Source organism: Balaenoptera physalus (genome assembly GCF_965194825.1).
Source record: "Balaenoptera physalus genome assembly, chromosome: 3".
In the NCBI taxonomy this organism is placed as follows: domain Eukaryota; kingdom Metazoa; phylum Chordata; class Mammalia; order Artiodactyla; family Balaenopteridae; genus Balaenoptera; species Balaenoptera physalus.
In genome coordinates, this window is record NC_138890.1 from 20,838,245 (window position 1) to 20,860,133 (window position 21,889).

Consider the following 21,889-nt stretch of genomic DNA (forward strand, 5'->3'; position numbering starts at 1 on the left):
ACCATCACTTGGGAAACCACTTAAATCTCCCTAAGCTTCTATTTCCTAATGTATAAACCTGAAATAATGGTTGTCTATCAACTTATGTGGGCTTATTCTGAGGATTAAATGAGATAATATCAATACTCATTAAGTGCTTAGTACAGAGACTAGCTGCCTGGCAGACGGTACTCAATGTATGTTAACTATGATAATTAACAGCAGCAAATACACACCATGTGCAATACACTGTGCTAGGAGTTAATTTTCAAAACAGCTTACAGATTAAGAAACTAAGGGTGAAGAGTCACTTGTCCAAGGTAATCAAAGGAGTCAGTCTGGTCTCAAAGGGAGATCTGTCCAACTCCAAAGCCCACATTTTTTTTAAGTTGAGAGTTATGTTTTATTTGGTGAACATAACTGAGAACTTATGCCCGGGACACAGCCTCTCAGGTAACTCTAAGGGACTGCTCCCCCCACATTCTTTCTACAATCCCAAACTCCCTTTCTATATAAAGAAAAGTTCTTATGACTTCTTTTAATGGCATTTTATCTATGCTTTTTCGTAGTGAGCAGCAGTCAAAATTAAGAAACAGAAACAGGTTAACAATAGATACAAAAGTCAAATACAAGCAGAAAAAAATATCATTTCAATCATTTAAACAAAAAAAAAAAAAAAAAAAGGGAGAATTTAGGGAAAGACCTAGACCCTAACTACCCCACTTCAATATCATCCCTTCCTACCCCATCCTCCCCGCCTAATCATGCCATAATCAACTCCTTATTCTCCCAAAGCAGCAGCTATTTCAATCCTTGGAATCCTAAATCATACTCCTCTCTGCCCAGCACAGCTGTCCTACCCCAACTTCCACCATATTCCCATCTTACAAATGCATGGCACCTAAAAAACAACTGAGTGATGAATGAAGAATGTGCTGTCTCAATTAATGTTAGCAATTTTCGAAATGCAAAGTTATAATAAAATGTACTTGGTAAAAAGTCACCTTTTTTTTTTAAAGATTTTTTGATGTGGACCATTTTTAAAGTCTTTATTGAATTTGTTACAGCGTTGCTTCTGTTTTATGTTTTGGTTTTTTGTCTGCAAGGCGAGGCATATGGGATCTTAGCTCCCCGACCAGGGATCGAACCCTTCACCCCCTGCACTGGAAGGCGAAGTCTTAACCACTGGACAGCCAGGGAAGTCGCTTTTAATTGAAAACTTAGAAAGTAACTCCTACTATAAAAATAATCACATAAAGGGTCAGGGAACTAAGATCTCGCATGCTGCGCGGTACAGCCAAAAAAAAAAAAATTAAATTTTTAAAAATAAAAAATAAAAAGGAGTATAAGAATTGTACACTCAAAACTACAAAACACCACTGAAAGATATTAAACAAGACCTAAATAAATGGAAAGATACCCCATTTTCACATTGGAGACAGTGTTGCTAAGATGCTGATAAACTCCAAAATGATCTACAGACTGAACAAAATATCAAATTTCCAGTTCCCTTTTTTGCAGAAATTGATAAGTTAATCCTAAAATTTGTATGAAAATGCAAGGGACACAGAATATCTAAAACAATCTTGAAAATGAGAAACAGGGAATTCCCTGGTGGTCTAGTGGTTAGGATTCGGCACTTTCACTGCCACAGAAGTTCAATTCCTGGTAGGGGAACTGAGATCCCACAAGCTGCGTGGCATGGCCAAAAAAAGAAAAAAAAAAAAAAAGAACAACAAACTTATAAGACTCAACACTTCCTGACTTCAAAACTTACTACAAAACGACATCAATCAAAAATGTGTGGTGCTGGAATAAGGTTAGACATATAGGGACTTCCTTGGTGGTCCACTGGTTAAGACTCCACGCTCCCAATGCAGGGGATCCAGGTTCAATCCCTAGTCAGGGAATTAGATCCTGCATGCCGCAACTAAAGATCCCGCACATGGGACTTCCCTGGTGGCGCAGTGGTTAAGGATCCACCTGCCAATGCAGGGGACATGGGTTCGAGCCCTGGTCCAGAGAGATTCCACATGCCACAGAGCAACTAAGCCCATGTGCCACAGCTACTGAGCCTGCGCTCTAGAGCCCGCGAGCCACAACTACTGAGCCCATGTGCCACAACTACTGAAGCCTGCACGCCTAGAGCCTGTGCTCCACAACAAGAGAAGCCACCGCGGCAACGAAGAGTAGCCCCCGCTTGCCACAACTAGAGAAAGCCTGCACACAGCAATGAAGACCCAACACAGCCAACAATAAATAAATAAATTAATTAATTAATTAAAAATTTATTAAAAAAAGATTCCGCACGCGACAATGAAGAGCTCACGTGCCACAACTAAGACTCAGTGTAGCGAAATAAATAAATAAATCTTAAAAAAAAAAAGGATAGACATATAAATTGACAGAACAGAATTAAGAGCCCAGAGATAAATCTGTATCTGTTTTCAACAAGGGTGCCAAGACCATTCAATAGGGAAAGAATAGTCTTTTCAACAAATGGTGCTGGGACAACTGGGTACCCACATGCAAAAGATGTTTGGCCCCCTACCTCACATCATATACAAAAATTCAAAATGCATCAAAGACCTACGTGTAAGAGGTAAGAATATAACTTTTAGGAGAAAACATAGGAGTAAATCTTCTTCATCTTGAATTAGGCAATGGTTTCTTAGATATGACACCACAAGGCAAAGAAAAAAAATAGATATATTGGACTTCATCAAGATTAAAAACCTTTGGAACGTCCCTGGCAGCCCAGTGGACTCTGTGCTTTCACTGCTGAGGGCCAGGGTTCGATCCCTGAACAGGGAACTAGGATCCCAGAAGCTGCACGGCATGGCCAAATACAAAAACATTAAAAAAACAAGAAAACAAATTTTGTGCTTCAAGGATACCATCAAGAAAATGAAAAACCCCACAGAATGGAAGAAAATATTTGCAAATCATATCTGATAAGGGACTTAATCCAGAATATATAAGGAACTACAACTCAGCAATAAAAAAGCCCAATTTTTAAAAAATATGCAAAGGATTAACAACACAGACTCCAAAGTAGCTATACAAATGTCCAAAAAGCACATAAATGGATGCTCAACATCATCAGGAAAATATAAATCAAAACCACAATGAGATAACATGTAACACTCACCAGGATGGCTTAAAAAAAAAAAAAGCAAGTGTTGGCAAGAATATGAAGAAATCACAACTGTAAAATGGTGCAGCCACTGTGCAAAAACAGTCTGGCTGTTCCTCAAAATGTTAAACAGTCCCGTGGGGTTGGGACTCCACACTTTCACTGCTGAGGGCACAGGCTCAATCCCTGGGTGGGAAACTAAGATCCCACAAGCTGCATGATGCGCCCAGAAAAAAAAAAGAATCCCCACTGAATCCAGGAGAGGTATTTGTACACCTATGTTCATATCAGCATTATTCACAATAGCCAAAAGGTGGCCATCGACTGATAAATGGATAAAGAAAATGTGGTATACAGCAGAATATCTTTAAAAAGGAAGAAAATTCTGACACGGCCTACAACATGGGTGAACTCTTGAGGACATTACATTAAGTAAAATAAGGCAATCACAAAAAAGATAAATACTGTATAATTCTACATGAGGTATTCAGAGCAGTCAAATTCAGAGAGAGAAAGCAGAATGGTGGTTACCAGGGGCTGGGAGGAAGGGGAAGTGGCAAGTCGTTCAATTGGTAAGTTTTCTAAGATGGAAAGAGTTCTGGAGAATGGCTGCACGAAATGTGAACACACTTAATGTTATTTAACTGTACACGTCAAAATAGTTAGGATGGAGAGTTCCCTGGTGGCCTAGGGTTAGGATGCCAGACTTTCACTGCCATGGCCCCAGGTTCAATCCCTGGTCGGGGATCTGAGATCCTGCAAGCCACATGGCACGGCCAAAAAAAAAAAAAAGTTAGAATGGTAAATTTTATGCTATGTATATTTTATCAAAATTAAAAATAGGACTTCCCTGGTGGCGCAGTGGTTAAGAATCCGCCTGCTAATGCAGGGGATGCAGGTTCGAGCCCTGGTCCGGGAAGATCCCACATGCCGCGGAGCAACTGAGCCTGTGCACCACAACTACTGAGCCCGCATGCCACAACTACTGAGCCCGCGTGCCACAACTACTGAAGCCCACGCACCTAGAGCGCATGCTCCGCAACAAAAGAAGCCACCATAACGAGAAGCCCGCACACTGCAACGAAGAGTAGCCACTGCTCGCCACAACTAGAGAAAGCCCATGTGCAATAACGAAGACCCAACGCAGCCAAAAATAAAAATTAATTAATTAATTAATTTTTTTTTTTAAGTTAATGGGACTTCCCTGGTGGTCCAGTGGGTAAGATTCCATGCTCCCAATGCAAGGGGCCCAGGTTCAATCCCCGGTCAGGGAACTAGATCCCACATGCATGCCACAACTAAGAGTTCGAATGCTGCCAAGTAAGAGTCCTCATGCCACAACTAAAGTTCCTGCATGCCACAACGAAGATCACGCATGCCGCAACTAAGACCCGGCGCAGCCAAAAATAAATAAATAAATAATAAGTAAATAAATAAATAAGTTTTTTTAAGTGTCACTACTTTGTATACTTAAGCTTTCTCCTTTAAAACTACTTATTTCTTATTGGGTGGGCGTGGTAACCAGTCGCCCTAGATGGTCCCCAGTGATCCACACTTCAGGGTATATTCCCCTCCCACATTGTATCTCCTTGGATCTCCTTGCTAGGTCTCTCCTCTCTTGGACAACTCACTCTAGGGGGGAAGCCAGCTACATACTGTGAGCAGCCCTATGGAGAGGCGCTCATAGCAAGGAACTGAGGCCTCCTTCAGCCAACAGCCATAAGAGTGAGCCATACTGGACAAGGATCCTACAGCCTTCAGATGACTGCAGCAGTGATGGACATCTTGCTTGTAATCTCGTGAGAGACTGAGCCAGAACCATCCAGCTAAGCCACTCCCTGATTCCTAACCCTGTGTGAGAGAAATGTTTATTATTTTAGACTGCTCAGTTTGAGGGTAATTTGTTAGGCAGAACAGATAACTAATACAGGATTTCCCTGGTGGTCCAGTGGTTAAGACTCCGCACTCCCAATGCAGGGGGCCTGGGTTCGATCCCTGGTCAGGGAACTAGATCTCACATGCCGCAACTAAGAGCCTGCATGCCACAACTAGAAAAGATCCTGCGTGCTGCAACTAAGACCCAGCTCCGCCAAATAAATAAATATATTTTTTAAAAAAGATAACTAATACAAAGGGAAACATTCCTTCCACAGCTATCTTGTTTTCAAAAAGAAAATTAAAGACTCTATAAAAATTATCATCAGCACAGTGCTAGATATTAAAATAAAATCCCTATTAGATCAATTTAAGGCTTTAGCAGACAGAATTTTTTAAAATTTTTACAAGTGTGTAAAATTGGTTTATCGAACATACAGAAGTTTCGAATCGATAAAAGAAACTACTCCAAACAGATCTGGATACATGAAAAATGAAACTTCGACTCTACAACTATAGAAAATTAATTAAAATGAAAAACAGATTGAGAAGAAATATTTATGTCTGTAAGATAAAAGGATAATAGCTATAAAACACTACAACCCAGACAGATAAGTCAGCAAAGGATATGGACAGCAAAGGCCACAGGAGAAATACAAACAAGAAACAAAGAAATCATTTTCAACAATATTAATTAAATCAAACTTGCGGTAGAAGTATGCACCTATTTAATGAAGTAAAAAACTTAAAACATCAATGCTATCAAAGTTGGCATGCTATCAAAGGGAGGAAAATGCTGTACTCATATATACACTATTTAGAACTGTGTGAAATGGTACACTCCTTTTGGAAAGCCATACAGAAGTAGGTACATCTGAGACAAAAAATTTAACCCATTGCCCTGATAATTCCCCTATCAGCAGTTTATCCTTAGGAAATAATTCCACAGACATTACTATGAAATTAATAAGGTACCTACCAAGACTTTACTTAAAACTCTAATATCTACTCCACCAAAGAACTAATTTCAGTGGTTTAATTACCTGCACTATAACACTTCTGCCTCAAAGCTCTACTATATTTAAAAAAAAAAAAAAAAAAAGGAAGCACTTCAAATGCAGAACTGTATTACCTCTCAACCGCTCTGCAATTCTTTACAGATCACGGCATGGTGGAAGTGTTTTTTCTTCATATGCTGATTATAAAAATAGATTCAATACATTGTCCACTGAACCAACTGCAATGTTAAAAAAATGCCTTTGGATATAAAATTCCAATGACAACTAGCATGGCATTGATGTCTATTATTTTTACTGAGTATAGATAAAACTTGCACATTGCCGAGTTTCACCAGGGATCCCCAACAACTCCAATTACCGCATCAAGAGAAATTAGAGATGCCAAGAGGAATATACCCTCAGTAATTTACAAAGAAAGACTACCTTCAGATTCTGCCTGGTATATGAGGGGATATCATATAACCAGTAATTATTTTTAATTTAATCTAATGTGTAAATATAATTGTTCATCCTCCAAAATGGGTTTTATCCTTCCAGCAATCTTTAACACAGTACTATGGTATTGATATTTTATGTAAGGTCACTGGACATGTGAAAAGAACTTTAGAGGCCTTAATAAAGTAATTTCATCTAATAACAGTAAAAAACACTAAAATCTGTTCCAATTTATTAAGGGAAAACAAGTTTGTATGACTTTATTGTTTCTTTAATTAAGTTATCTAAAAGTAGAAACAATGCTTAAAAATTATGACTTGTATACAGGCCTTATAAAGACTGTAGATCATCTAGAATACATAAAGAACTCTCAAAACTAAACAATTAAAATCAAACAATCCAATTAGAAAATGGGCAAAAGACATGAATGTATTTCACCAAAGAGGATATACAGATGGGAAATAAACACACAAAAAGATGTTCAACGTCATTAGCTATCAGGGAAATGCAAATAAAAACCATAATGAGGGCTTCCCTGGTGGCGCAGTGGTTAAGAACCTGCCTGCTAATGCAGGGGACGGGTTCGAGCCCTGGTCCAGGAAGATCCCACATGCCGCAGAGCAGTTAAGCCCATGCACCACAACTACTGAGCCTGCGCTCTAGAGCCCGCAAGCCACAACTACTGAAGGCCGCATGCCTAGAGCCTGTGTTCCGCAATAAGAGAAGCCCCCGCTCACTGCAACTAAAGAAAGCCTATGTGTAGCAACAAAGACCCAACACAGCCAAAAAAGAAAGTAAAATAAATAAATTAAAAACAAAAAACAAAAACCATAATGAGATATCATTACATAACTATCAAAACAGTTAAAACAAAAATAGTGAAAACACTAAATGATGGTGAGGAGGAAGAGAAACTGGATCACTCATACACTACTGGTGAGAATGTAAATAGTACAGTTACTCTGGAAATCAGCTTGGCAGTTTCTTATAAAAGTAAACATGCAGTACCATATGATTCAGCAATGGTACTCTTGGGCATTTATCCCAGAGAAATGAAAACTTATGTTCACACAAAACCTGTATATGAATGTTCACAGCACTTCTAATAGCCAAAAGCTAGAATAAACCCAGATGTCCTTCAACAGGTGAATGGTTAAACAAACTGTGGTAGATACCTATCACGGAATACTACTTAGTAATAAAAAGGTATAAAATATTGATACACTCAGTAACTTGGATGACTCTCCAGGGAATTTTAAGTGAAAAAAACCCAATCCCAAAAGGCTATATATATACTGCATGATTCCATTTACGGACATTTTTGAAATGACAAAATTTCAGAAACAAAGGACAGATTAGTAGTTGGCAAAAGTTGGAGGAGGAACTGCCAGGAAGAAGATGGGTGTGATATAAAAGGGCCACAGAAGATATCCTGGTGGCACTGAAACTGTTCAACATCTTGAGTGTGGTAGTGCACATACAAACCCACTCAGGTGATAAAAATGCAGAGAACTTAACATAGTACATACACACAAACAAGTGCAAGTAAAACCAGGGACATCTGGAATATGTCCTTATAGAACTGTAGAATTTTCTTTTAAAAAAAAAATATGAAAAACATAAACTGGGACACCTGAATAAGATTGGTGGATTATACCAATGTCAATATCCTGGTTGTGATATTAGATGTTTTTGCAAAACATTATCATTGCAAAATCAAGCAAAACATACATGGGATCTCTCTGTATTATTTCTCACAACTAACAGCATGTGAACTTACAGTGATTTCAATAAAAATTTCAATCATTAAAAAAAAATGGAGATCTACCTACATGCTCATATGAATAGATATCCTCAACGTATTAGGTATTCAATAATATGTATATCAGGCCACTTGTGTTACCAAAAGATAAAAATGGTACATAGACACAAAGAAAATCCTAATAAAATATAAAGAATGAAAATGAGGGACAACTGAGAATTCCCCGGTGGTCCAGTGGTTAGGACTCTGTGCTTTCATGGCAGAGGGCCAGGGTTCAATCCCTGGTCAGGGAACTGGGATCCCACAAGCTGCATAGTGCAGGTCCCGCCCCCCCCCCAAAAAGAGGGAGCATATGAGGGGTGACAGAAATAAAGTTCCTTTTTTTTTAATGTTCCATTTTTCACTTTTACCATGAATTTATATTACTTTTCTAACTAAAAATATTCATAGCAATTTCCTCAAAAGGCCACATTTTGAGATCATTAAAAAAGTTTCAGAAATGATCATTCAATGACAATCAAACCCACCACCAGAAAAGAGGTGGGCTCTCCTGAAAACCAGGGGGTGGAAATGAAACATTTATATCCATGACAAAAGACAACCAGCAAAAAGCAACAATGTAATAAAGTTAAACTACTTAATAGCTGGAGTGCAGAGAGATACTGATCCTATGGCCCAAACTAAATTCTCCTGATTACCAAACAAAAAATGGATCAAATTCTCCTGATTATTAAACAAAAACAGAAAAAATACTTAATGCCTTTATCTTACCAATTAAGCAAGAAGAGTTTAGAAGAACAGAGAAAAAAGCAAAAGTGCAAAGATATGTTTCTCAAAATTCACAACTAACTCTTCCAAATGTCCATTTGGCTCTTGGTATATAGTAATAATAGGCATCACTTACTGAGCACCTACACTTCAGAACTAGCAGTGTGCTAGCTGCTTCAGATAAATTATCTTGTTGCATCCTTTCAAATGTGTAGGCTACACAGTATTCGCCCCATTTAGAGATGAGGAACTGGGCCTCAGAGAGATTAAAGGGACTTCTACTCAACAGGTAGCACAGTACACTGTCAAGGGATCTATCCAACTTAAAACTATTATGATTTAATATCTTTAATTAAGAGATCAAATGTGAGAATGGAGAGAAAAATGAATGCTTGAGATACAGGGAGCACAAATTCAAAGCCCTTAGAAATTAAATGCATGAGGAGATAAAGTCAAAAAAATCACTGAAGTTTTGAAATTTGGTACATTGAGGATGAGCATTCACAGTCCACTCATCACCTTCCTACCTAAAATTTACTCCCATTCCCAACTTGTATCTCTGTAATAGCACCATTCATTCTTTTACTCCATAAATATATGAGTGTCTACTACAAAGAAGGCACCATGCTACACATTGTTAAGATGCAAAAAGATGAATCACACCAGGGAGACAAAGGCTAACAGTTCAGCCTGGCTGAACCCAGCCAGGATTCCCTGTGTGTAGCATATGAGATTTGGGAAAGTCGGGATGAGGTCCTATCACAGAGGACAACTGAATTTGGGCTTATTTGTTAGGCAAATGGGGAGAGGAGTGAGGCACTGAAGGTAAAGCTTTAACCAGAGACCTAGTTTTCTCATTTTGGAGGTCAGAGGTAATTTTGTCTGTCTCTCCAGACAGACTAGAGAGAAAAACTATATGAAGACCAGTAATAAAGACATCATAGTAGAATGGAAATAGCATAAAAATTCAACCCTACAGCATGGAATACAAGGCCTATATTTACACTTTATCTCCTGACAACCCCACTCCTCTCAGATTCCTCCTATCAAAGAATTTCTTGCCACTTGCATATGCTATTCCTTCTTACTTACTGGCATGTCTCTGCTCAAATTACATATAACCCTCTGTGAAGTTCTTCCAGATTACTCCAGGCATACCTTCCTCCACACTCCCATAGTACCTGTAACACCTATCAGACCATGTGGCATTCTGTATTGCCATTGTTTACACTTGTTTTCCACAGTAAAGTTCCTTAAAAGCAAGTCTACGTCTTTCCCTTTTTTAATACTAGCAGTGCCTAGCACAGAGGAGGCACTCAAATGCATTTTGATCATATAAACAAATAAGTGACTCCAAGGTTTCCAGCCTTGAGAAGAACTGGAGGATGATGCCATCATTAAGACAGAAGGAAAAGCATGTTTGGCAATAAAAGAGATAGGGTCAAAAGTGAGTCAGTATGGGGACTTCCCTGGTGGCGCAGTGGTTAAGAATCCGTCTGCCAATGCAGGGGACACGAGTTCGAGCCCTGGTCCAGGAAGATCCCACATGCCGCGAATGCAACTAAGCCCCTGCGCCACAACTACTCAGCCTGCACTCTAGAGCCCGCAAGCCACAACTACTGAAGCCCGCACACCCAGAGCCCATGCTCCGCAACAAGAGAAGCCACCGCAACGAGAAGGAGCCCCTGATCCTCACAACTAGAGAAAGCCCATGCGCAGCAAAGAAGCCCCAATGCAGCCAAATAAATAGATAAACAAATAAAAATTAAAAAGCAGTGTCCATAATTTTTTTAAAAAGCTTTAAAAAAAAAAAGTGAGTATGATACAGGTGGAAGAGAAACTCGGGTGGCAATTTGAGTTTCTTGGTCTGAAGCTCAGAAGTCAGATTGAGAGAGTTTTCACACAGTAGAGAAGCAGTAAAGTTAATCAATGAAAGCGGATGAGGCTGCAGAGAATGAAGAAAAGAGAACAAGCAGTCATAAAAGGAGTCGTGGTCAAAATGCTGCACATCTAGTAGGATAAGTATGGAGGTGTCATTTGTGACTCTGAAAAGAACAGTTTCAACAGAGTACAGAAGCCAATTCACAGAGCTTAAGGAGACGTAAACAAAGTAGACAACTTTTTCAAGAAATTCACCAGTAAAGAGGAAAGATAATCAGAGGGGTTACAGGATAAAGGAAGATTCCTTTAGAATAGGAAGATGTCATTCTCTTTTTAGGCAGAAAAAGTGATGCAGTGAAGGTTGAGAATAAAGATCCCAGAGGGAAAGAGGAAAGAGTAATGAATAAAACCAGGGCCTCCAGCAAGGACAGAGTCAGATAAAGAGCAGAAAACAGAGACGTGTGGAGACAGGAAAGGAGGGAGTAGAGAATTGCTGGGATGATGAGAAGCGAAGAGGAGAAAACCCCTGAGGAATCATTTTTGTCTCAGGCACCAACACGACAAGCCTTGGACATCGTCTGCACTTATCTCTTTCCTTCATTCCTCAAATCCAGGCTCCAATTTTGCCTCCAATCCAGGCAACCCTAAAAGGGCTGCCAATTTTCCCTCCTCTGAAATAATCTTTTGGATTTACCCCCTTTCTTTCTACTACTGACTCTGATCAATTCTAATTTTTAATTACTACTGCAACAGACTCCTACATCCTAACATTGCCTCTACTCTCTCCCAGCCAAAGTTTTCCAAACACAGATTTCATCGAATCACCTCTCAGCTGAAATTCCTCACTGGATCCCAGTTCCTATCACATCAATACCAAATGCCACAGTCTGGATTTCTAGGCCTTATTACCTGAGGACACCCATCCTACCTAACCTTCTGAAAATACTATGTTCATTTAGTTCTCTTTATCCAAAGTACCCTTCTAAACCTAACCAAACCTAACCCAGTCAAGACCAATTCAAATCCCACTTCTTCCTTGAAGCTCTAAGTTTCATTCATCTCTCCATTGATCTCCTTAACCACGTAAACATCCATAGCACAGAACTTAGTACAGGGAGTGGTTTGTGAGTATTTTCTGGATCTCCAAGATTGTACCGGGGGATATTGTTACAACACCAAGATATCTTTTTTTTTTTGGCCGCACTACACAGCACGCGGGATCTTAGTTCCCCAACCAGGGATCGAACCCATGCCCCCTGCAGTGGAAGCTCGGATTCTTAACCACTGAACTGCCAGGGAAGTCCCAAGATATCTATTTTTAAGTGGCCAAGAAAAAGACTCTATTCAAACATCCATCCCATGTACAATACAGTGTCTGTCATTACCTAATGAAGCACTAACTAGTATTACATTGCAAACCAATTACAAGGTAAAATTGCAAACAAATCTGGCAAAAAGATGCTGTGTTCCTTAAAGTCAAGGTAAATAATAAAGAAGAATCACCCCAATTACAGGCAAGGAAAAGTTGATCTAGGTCAACCAGTAAACAAGTGACAACTGACAAGGATACAGGACAGGAGCTTCAAAGAGTGATATGAACGTCAAAGGGTTAAGAAATGTTAGTGAATGACACAGTGGAGAGAGGATAAAACAAGACTGGCAAAATATCAGTGATTCTTTTTTATTGTGGGGGGTGGGGAGTAGCTGCACCTCACGGGATGTGTAACTTCCCCAACCAGGGATCAAACCTGTACCGCCTGCAGCGGAAGCGTGGAGTCTTAACCACTGATCCACCAGGGAAGTCCCAATATCAGTAATTCTTGAAGCTAGGTGAGGAGTACATGGAAATTCAACTATTTTCTCTTCTTCGGTATACACCTGAAATTTTCCATAGTGGATATTTTTAAAACGAAAACGTCAGTAAGACTGATTAAGTCCTTAAATATTTTACAAAAATTTATCCTCCTTATGATCATAATGAGAAAATGAAGCAAAATAAAGTATGCCATCTCCTATGGTACAATTTTGCTGGACAAAATTTTTAAAAATCTATTTGATTCTTGCCTTATTATAACAAATAGTTGCCATCATAATAAAAAAAATTTTTTTTTAATATTTATTTATTTGGCCGCACCAGGTCTTAGTTGCAGCATGTGGGATCTTCGTTGCCATATGCGGACTCTTAGTTGCAGCATGTGGGATCTAGTCAGGGATCGAACCCAGGCCCCCTGCATTGGGAGCATGGAGTCTTAGCCACTGGACCACCAGGGAAGTCCCATAATCAAAATTTTGATAAAGGTTTAAAACTTACTTTTAAGGGGCTTCCCTGGTGGCGCAGTGGTTGAGAATCTGCCTGCCAATGCAGGGGACACGGGTTCGAGCCCTGGTCTGGGAAGATCCCACATACCGCAGAGCAACTAGGCCCGTGAGCCACAGCTGCTGAGCCTGCGCGTCTGGAGCCTGTGCTCCACAACAGGAGAGGCCGCGATAGTGAGAGGCCTGCGCACCGCGATGAAGAGTGGCCCCCGCTTGCCACAACTGGCGAAAGCCCTCGCACAGAAACGAAGACCCAACACACCCAAAAATAAATAAATAAATTTATAAAAAAAAAAAACTTACTTTTAGGGACTTCCCTGGTGGCACAGTGGTTGGGAATCCGCCTGCCAATGCAGGGGACACGGGTCCGAGCCCTGGTCCAGGAAGATCCCACATGCTGCAGAGCAACTAAGCCCGTGCGCCACAACTACTGAGCTTGCACTCTAGAGCCCGCGAGCCACAACTACTGAGCCCACGTGCCACAACTACTGAAGCCCACGTGCCTAGAGCCCGTGCTCCGCAACAAGAGAAGCCACCGCAATAAGAAGCCCGCACACCGCAAGCAGAGCAGCCCCCGCTCGCCGCAACTAGAGAAAGCCCGCGCGCAGCAACAAAAACCCGAGGCAGCCAAAAATAAATAAATAAAAAATAAAATTAAAAAAAATAGAAGTGTCTTTTCAAAAATAAATAAATAAAACTACTTTTATAATTCTTAATCTTACTTTTCAATATAAAATCCTAAATAATCCTTTTTCTCCTTATTTACTTATGAAATTTTAGTCCTCATTTTAAGTGTATTCATTTTTAGCAGTCTTCTTTAGATAAAGAGGATCATTAATATAAAATGTATGTCAGACCATCCTGGAGGCTGGCTACATCCTAAGAACTTTGAGGATCCCCAAATTCATGAATACCACCATAGCATAAATTAACTCTATTTATATTTATCTCCATAAAATATCTAAGTGAGGAAGAGTAGCAAATAAATAACTGCTGCAATCAGCCTAGTGAGAAAACCAGGAGTTACTTCAGGCCCAAGTAAGAGTGTCAGAGACCTTCAAAAGTCACTAAAGAAAACCAAGAGTACTCAGATAATTCTATGGTTTCAAGGGTTTCGGTCTTGTCTCAAATAACGTCAAGCACCTTGAAGGTTGATCTATGTCTTCTATGACATCTGTTTTTACTACAAGGCTATGAAGACCCAATAAGATAATACAGACCAAAGCACTTAATAAACTGAAAGTTACTGACTGCTTTAACTTGGCGCTCCGGGGACCAACCTTCCTTGAAGATTTTTTTCAAGTATCTACAATGTACAAAGCACTGTACATTGTATATGTACATTGGCAGAAATTAGACAGTATCAACCCAATTAAATATAAAAGCACCAGGTCAGGATTATTAACTGTAATGACAACCATTTCACATCACTGTACACAGAAAAAACTGAAGAACATGAGGGTAAACTGAAGAGGCTGCTCATTTATGACAGGAGGCAAAAAGCCTGCTGATAGCTAGTTGTACAAAACAATTGGCAATATGATGCTGAATTATGTGTCTTTCCCTAATTCCAGACAGAGGGCTTAAAACCCTAATAACTACTCTTAATCTCGCCAGGAGAATCTCATTCTATCACAATATTACAGACAGAAAAAAAGACAAATAGCATTTGCAAAAGATATTCTAATTTCTAGCCCTGAGCACAGGATCTAATACAGAGTAAGCACTCTATACCGGCTGCATCAACCAATCAACTGTGAATAGTCTCAAAACATCAATAGTGTGTGGCTATATAGAATTATTTTAATTACACCTTTCCCAGGCTTATTGTTCAACTACATTTGCATTTTGAGATTGACTTCACTTTAAATCCTTAGTTAAAAAATATCAAAGGCAAAAAATATATATATACACACATCAAAGGCGAAAATGAAAGCAACAGATTTCATCTACAACCGGAATGAAAGAATAAAGATGGGAATTCCCTGGCGGTCCAGTGGTTAGGACTTGGCGCTTTCACTGCCGTGGCCCGGTTCAGTCCCTGGTCCGGGAACTAAGCTCTTGCAAGCCACGAGCAGCACAGCCGGGTTGCGGGGGCAAAAAAAAAAAAAGAATAAAGATACTTGCTTCTTCAAGTCCATAATCTTTGAGCAATTTAGATTTTCTACCTGAAAAAAGTTTTTCTACATTTATACAAGTTTGTTAACTCTCATTTTAGATGCATAACATACTTTCTATAGGCTCCAGTATTTTCAATTGTTTTTAATAGAACCAATACTCCACTGACATTTCTTTGATAAGAAGCACATAGATTTACATTTATATTTGTATGCTTCTAAAGAAACATGTATCTCCACCTTCAGATCTAAGTGTTTATGTAGTTAAAAAGACAAAACTATATACATGTAAAATAAATTTCAATGTGAACCCACGAAGAAGGATTTGTCTGAGCTGCCAATAGGCTGCCAATACAGCCTATTCACCCTGAAAAATACCTCGGACAATACAGACTCTAGATTACTACCAAAACAAATTTTTTAAATCTGCAACTGCAAGCTAAGAAATCAAGGAGTACTAAAGCATATTTAAGATATGAATCAACAGAAACAAAAGTGACACACCCACATTCTCACTCTAACTTTAAAGAACAGCAGGGCTATACAGTAAAATGAATGTTTAATGCACTCATAACTATCATCACACACCATAAAATTTTCTCTGATTAAATCTTTACATAGTATTTCAGCGGTATGTTGGGAGGAAATGGGATCCTCTTTAGTGACATTACAGGTGACCATGACAATGTGTCTGGACAAAAACAAAATCAGAATCAAATACTTAAAGCTGAAAGGAATCTTTTAACAATCAAGTTAAAACAATCAGATTTTAAAGGTGATTAAACTGAGGCTAAGAGAAGTCAACTGATCATTTAGCTAACTAGGAACAGTCAAAAAATTCTGCGTAAGATCAAACTTTTAAAAAAACTTCATCATTTACCACAATCTAACAATAGTATGTAGCACTATTGAGTAACTCAAATTACATTTTTTTCCATTGCTATACACATACACCCATACCACACATTTACATACACTTCAAAATTTAAAACTAGGAAAAGTTTTAATGGTGGCAGTTACCTGAAGCATAGGATGCTGCACAACAGGTAGTTCAGGAAAATCAGCCCAATTTAAATTCTGACTGATGTCCAAGAAGGCCTTCTCATCTTAGCTACTCTGAATGTTTACCCCAAATGCACTTCAACCTGCAGCAAAAGTCACCCCATCAACTAAAAATATAAGCCATGCCTTACGCAGAAACAGGACTCCAGGTAATTAACTGGTTCACCTGTACTCATGATACCAGCAAGCCAAAGCCAAGCTCACTTAAAAAAGAAAAAGCTAAACAAATGTATACCTCCATCTTGAACATTTAAATCTGAACGCAATCAAATGCCCTTTAAGTTTAACTCTTAGCCAGTCCTCAATGGAGAGTTAATTGGGAAAAATCAAAAAAGAACCAAACTCATATAATAGAGGAAGATTTTTTAAATCAAAGTAAAATTTCCCCAAAGAGCTTATCATTAGCAATAGGCTTTCATCTGTGAACTGATAAACAACAAAAAACCAATTAGTTATAATTGGTTTTTATAGTTTCCCTTTAAGTTGCCTGTATATATACATTTATGTATATATTTAAGTTGTACCAAAAACTGCTTACAAATGGCAATTCCTGTGAAGTAGATGATGATGAAGTTCCAGGTAATTCTAGCATGTTTCCTAATGTACTGGTACTGGAGTCTGGATCATCCTGAAAAGATAAATTTATTGAGTTTAATTGCTCTTCTATGGTAATGGTTGTATCTCCTAGTGAAAGGGGGGCTGGGAGAAGGGCTGCTTTTTCATTGCTGCCGTCCACTTCATTTCTTTGCTTATTTTTCTGTGTTTCAGTTTGAGGAGCTAATGGCAAGAATGGCGATTTGACTGCACCGTGTCTACTGTCTGGTGTGCTGTCTTGTTCATTTCCCATGGCCACGTCTACACCATTCTCTGATTTAGGCTCATAATTGCAGGTGGCATTGGTCTGAGTTTCCTCAAAGATCTCCTCTATACTCTCATCCTCTGTGACTGGCTGTTCTGGGTCCATTTCAGAATCTACATCTGCATCGTCCACACAAGTAAAATTCTCAAAGTGCAGAAAGCCATTCTTGATAGTCTTTGTTACTTTTACCTGGAGTTCAGGGGAGTTATTACAAGAGGGTTCCTGTTTCATAGCAAGTGCTGTTGGACCACCAGGACTCAAGGAAGTGCAAACAATTGGCGACTGAGCTCTTGAATCACTTTTTTCAGGGTCTTGAAAGGATTCTGATCCATCAGCAGACCCATTTAAATACTCTACATTGATCATGGAGGCCAAATCCTGTAGTCTCCGCAGTGGAATGTAACAAGATGGAGAATCTTGTCCATAAGCATTTTGGGATGTTCCACTGGCAGTCGATAACTGCATAGTACACCCATTAAGTGGCTCAGAAAAATTGGATTGACCATTACCGAAAGGGCTGTCCTTGTCTTCAGGGGCATCTAAATTCACTGGATTGGAAAAGGGCAGCAGACAATTTCTTCTAGGTAGTTCACAGGTCTGATCCATCCTGGGCCAGCATCAACCTGGAATCCAAAAACACAGCAATTAATCTGAGTTAATAGGCCATTTGACTCTTATCTTCAAAATGGCAGCCACTTCTCAAGGCCTAGTGGCCTCGAAGCCTAGTTCTACTGCACTTCCATGGGCGGAAAAAGTTCCCCAGCTGACGATGGAAAAATGGCCTCGGAGAGACTCCGCAAACTCCATCTTCCCGGAGATGGGCAGATCTTGCCACATGGAAACAGCCGTCCCTTTTTTCTGCACTGCAGACTGGTGGACAGTTGGGCTGATCTAAAATTAAAATCCCTTTGGCAGTAGAAATTTCCAAATCTCAAACAGCAATAGTCCTTCCCTTCCCCCGCTGAGGGTCCTGTGGCCGGATCTCCCGAAGGGAGGGGGCTGTAGGGTTCGAAGGGGGCTCCGGGACGCTGCACAAAAAGGTTATCCCCCCCATCCTTTCTGGCTCGCTCGGGCGCAGCGGTCACAATAGCGCTGCACCCTGCGCCCCAGCCGGCGCCGGAGCCTTTGCAGCGGCCGTGCTCTGGCCGCAGGCGAGTCGGCCGAAGCGGGTGCACCCCGAAGCTCGCCTTTCTGACTGCAGGCCTGCTCGGTCCACGGCTGCAGGGCCCAGAGGCTGGAACGCGGCAGGGGGAGAAACGGAGGCAGCCAGTGAAGCCGAGTCAGGGCAGCAGCAGCTGCTACAGCTTGACAAACATGGCTGCTGCCGACGCCGCCGCCGCCTGCCCGGGCCGCGCTCCTTCCCGCAGCGCCGGCAGCACCTCCTGGCCGAGCCGATCTCACTCATCAATATTCAGCACCAAGCAAAGTTTGCTGCAGGAGGGCAGCCGGCCCCGTGCCCCCCAGCCGGCTACCTGAAGGGAGGCGGAGGCCGAGGTGCGCGCGGGAGGCCGGCGGGGCACTGGCCGCGCGGGGAGGAAGTTCGCGGCGGCCCGGCCGGCTAGGCCTGAGCCCGGCTGGTAGTGATGGAGGGGGAGGGGGCCTGCGGCTGCAACGCCGCCGGCCACCAACCCTGTGCCGCGCCCGGCCCTCCCCCGCGCCCCTCACCTCACGGCCACCACCATCTTCCCCGCCCGGCCGCCTCCCCCCTCCGCTCGCGCCTGCCCGCCGCCCACCCCAGCGCACTAGTTACCGTGCCCCGCGCCCCCTCCCGGGCCGGCTGGGGGGAGGGGGTGACCCTCATTACACTGGGGCGCGAGCGGAGCGGTGGGGAGAGCGTGGAGCCGCTCGCCGCACCCCCCTCCCCCCGCGTCTCTCTTCAGGGGAGAAGGCAGCGACTGCGACCTGCCCCGGCCTATTCCGCCGCCGCCTCCTCCTCCTCACACCCCCACCGCGCGCGCCCCCGCGGCGGCGCGAGCGACCGAGCGCTTCGCGCCGGCCCGCGTGCGGCTGGGGCCCCGAGTGCGCGCGCACCCCTTCCCCCACGGCGCGCGCTCCTTTGCCTCACTCTTCGGGGTTCAGGGCGGGTGAAGTCGGGCTCGCGAGCGCGCCGCCCAATCAGCGGAGCCGCCGCTGCCGCCCCCTCCCCTCCCCCTGCGCGCCAGCTCGCGGCCCGGGCCTACGGGCCGGCCCGGCTGCCCGGGCGGGGCCTGAGGCGGGCTCCCCAGGGGCCTCGCGCGCCTCCCCGGAGTGTCGGGGCCTGCGGGCGTCGTGGGTGGCACTCCGATCCCCTCACCTACCTCAGGGAGCTGCGCCGGCCCCGGGCTGCACACGGTTCCAGCACCCTACCGGTCTCGAGCCCCAGCCCCGGCGGCACCTGGCCGGGCTGAGGCCTGTCCGACCGCCCCGCCAGCCCCGCTCGGGCCCGCGTCAGTCCCGGCCTCCATCTTAGGTTACAGCCCTGGTTCCCCATCCACTGGGCACCTGCCCTCAGCCCGCTCCTCTCGGCCCGAGGCCAAGGCAACCCCCCTCCTACCGCGGGGCTCACCTGGGGGCTGGGGCTGGGGTCTTCGAGGCCTCAAACCCCGAGCAGGCGCGGCCGCAGGTGAACCCCCTGCCCGGCCGCACCCCAAGCCCACACCACCACCACTACAGACCAAGCTGAGCAGGAAACAAAATGGAGGCAGCAGCTCGGGTCTGCCTCCCCGAGCCAAGCCTGTACAGCCCCAGGGCTCCCTCCTGCCGCAGGCCCGACGCCCGCGAGGCAGGGGGCTGGCTCGTCCAGGCACCAAAGGCAGCCACCCTAGAGCAGCGCAGACAGGCCGGGGACTCGGCCCTGCGGTCCCCACAGCCCCTCACCCACCACCCCTTCCCTTCCCCCTCCCCCCCATTCCTCTCCCTCCCCCTGCCCGGCCGTGCGGGGTGAGCGGCTCCCGGGAGCTGGGTCGGGTCGGGTTACCGGCCCGGGCACTGCCCGCCCAGCCGTGGCCTCGGCAGGGGGGATGAAGCCGGGCGACCCCCGCGCTGAGCCCACGCCCCCCCCTCCCCGCACCCGAGCCGGGCAGCAGTCTGACAGCGCGCCCGCACCTCGGCCTGCCGCGGTGCGGCCCCCGCCCAGTGAGATCGAGTCCCCAGCCCGGGCACCGCGGGGACGAAGCTCCCTCACCACCCCCGGGCCCAGGGGTCCTCGCAGCCTCGGGCGGGGCGAGGGGAGTGCTGGGGGAGGGGTCCACTAATCAATCCCTGCACCGCCTCCCGCGCCTAGTCCGGGTCTGGGCCTGGCACCGGGACTTGGGCCGGGGGCGCGGGCGGGCGTCAGTAGGTGAGTGCGCGCGGGGCAGTGGACACGAGCTGGGGGCCCGGAGGGGTCGCGCTTCGCACCGGGGATGCTGCAGTTCTCTGCACCCAGGCAGATGGCCCTCTCGTGCCACCTCCGCCCGGCGCAGGCCGCCTGCTCAGCAACCCTGCTCCCCGGGGAGCGCGCGCCTCACCCCTGCGGGCTGGGCATCGGGACCCCGGCGGAACAGCGCTGGGAGGGCGGATCGCCGGGCTGGCCCCGCCAAGCCTGCTGGCCTAATCCTTGGCCTGGGGCGCTCTGCTCTCGGGCGCCTGGCACCTCGAGGCCTGCACCCAGTGCCTGGGACCCCGCAGCACCGGCCTAGCGCGGCTGCAGCGCGTCCAATCACCAAAGACAACGTGAAGGCAAGCGGGGGAACCCAAACAACCTGACCCCGCGACGCCGACCCCCCCAGGCCCTTCCCCTAACCCGATCCAACTCCGACCCCCGCCCCGGGCTTGCTCCCCGACAAAAAGCTCACCTCGGGACCTATCTGGTCCCTAGAGTGCTAAGCTCATCCTCGCTGTTCAGAGAAAACCACAATCGACCGCCATAAAAATTCCGCCTCCTCCAGAAAGCCTTCTGTGATTAGAGTTAACTCCATCTCAAAGCTGAGGGCGCCGCCCTCGAGAGCCACGTGACTACCATTCCTCCCAGGGCTTAGTAAATGTGCATAATTATTGCCCCAGTGGAGTGTTTACCCGCCATCCTTCTATCTGTTAACCGTGAGCCCACCTGGGAGAAAGGCCACTTTTGGCGTTGCTCTGCGCGGTATTGGCTTTGGCGCGGAGCTCCCTAAATTTCATCCTTCGGCCTTCTCCAACCTTCACCCCAAAACTGGCCCCAGTTGTCTTGGAGCTCAGGATACCCTTAGCCTCCTGCCCTCCAAGGCCCACAGCCCAGCCAAGGAGATACACAACAGGTCCTTACCACACCTAAGTGCTGGGATGCAGTCCCTGCCAAGAGAGCAGCAGGCTGTCTCCGAAGGAAGGTGCCCCCTGGAACCAGAGTGATGAGGGGAGCACCGTGACCCCAGAGGGCCTCCTTCTGTTGAAGAGAATGAGGTACCCTGACTGTTCCCAGGTGCAAAGTCAGGTTGGCAGTGTTCTGTGTGCTAGGACCAGCCAGAGAAGAGCTGGGTCTACACCCCAGGGTACTGCCCTACAGGGACCTGCCCTTTGTTCTACTAAGGAATGACTCCTGCTAATCCCTTCTAGGCAGTTCAGTGGGGGAGCTCTGACTGGTTCCTTCTTCCCACCTAATAATTTGAGCCAATCATTTCTGACTGACAGTTACCCCCAGCCAGTTGCCCCAATTCCTCAAGGTTACTCTCAACCCTTTACTTT

General features: G+C 44.6%; 1 protein-coding gene across 14 annotated transcripts in view; it reads right to left on the minus strand.

Annotated features, from left to right (window-relative positions):
- The window catches only part of NSD1 (nuclear receptor binding SET domain protein 1), a 134,050-nt gene extending 114,194 nt beyond the window's left edge, over nucleotides 1–19,856 (minus strand). For 2 of the 14 annotated variants that reach the window (XM_082453424.1, XM_082453430.1), the window contains exons 1-3: nucleotides 18,960–19,250; nucleotides 17,719–17,832; nucleotides 16,889–16,978 (exon numbers count right to left, since the gene is read on the minus strand). In XM_082453424.1, the coding sequence (XP_082309550.1) occupies nucleotides 16,889–16,978; nucleotides 17,719–17,748 (120 nt within the window). In that variant the 5' untranslated portion in view covers nucleotides 17,749–17,832; nucleotides 18,960–19,250. The other 12 variants (XR_014261491.1, XM_082453422.1, XM_082453429.1 and 9 more) reach the window with 10 other exon arrangements.
- Between the last annotated feature and the right edge of the window lie 2,033 nt (nucleotides 19,857–21,889).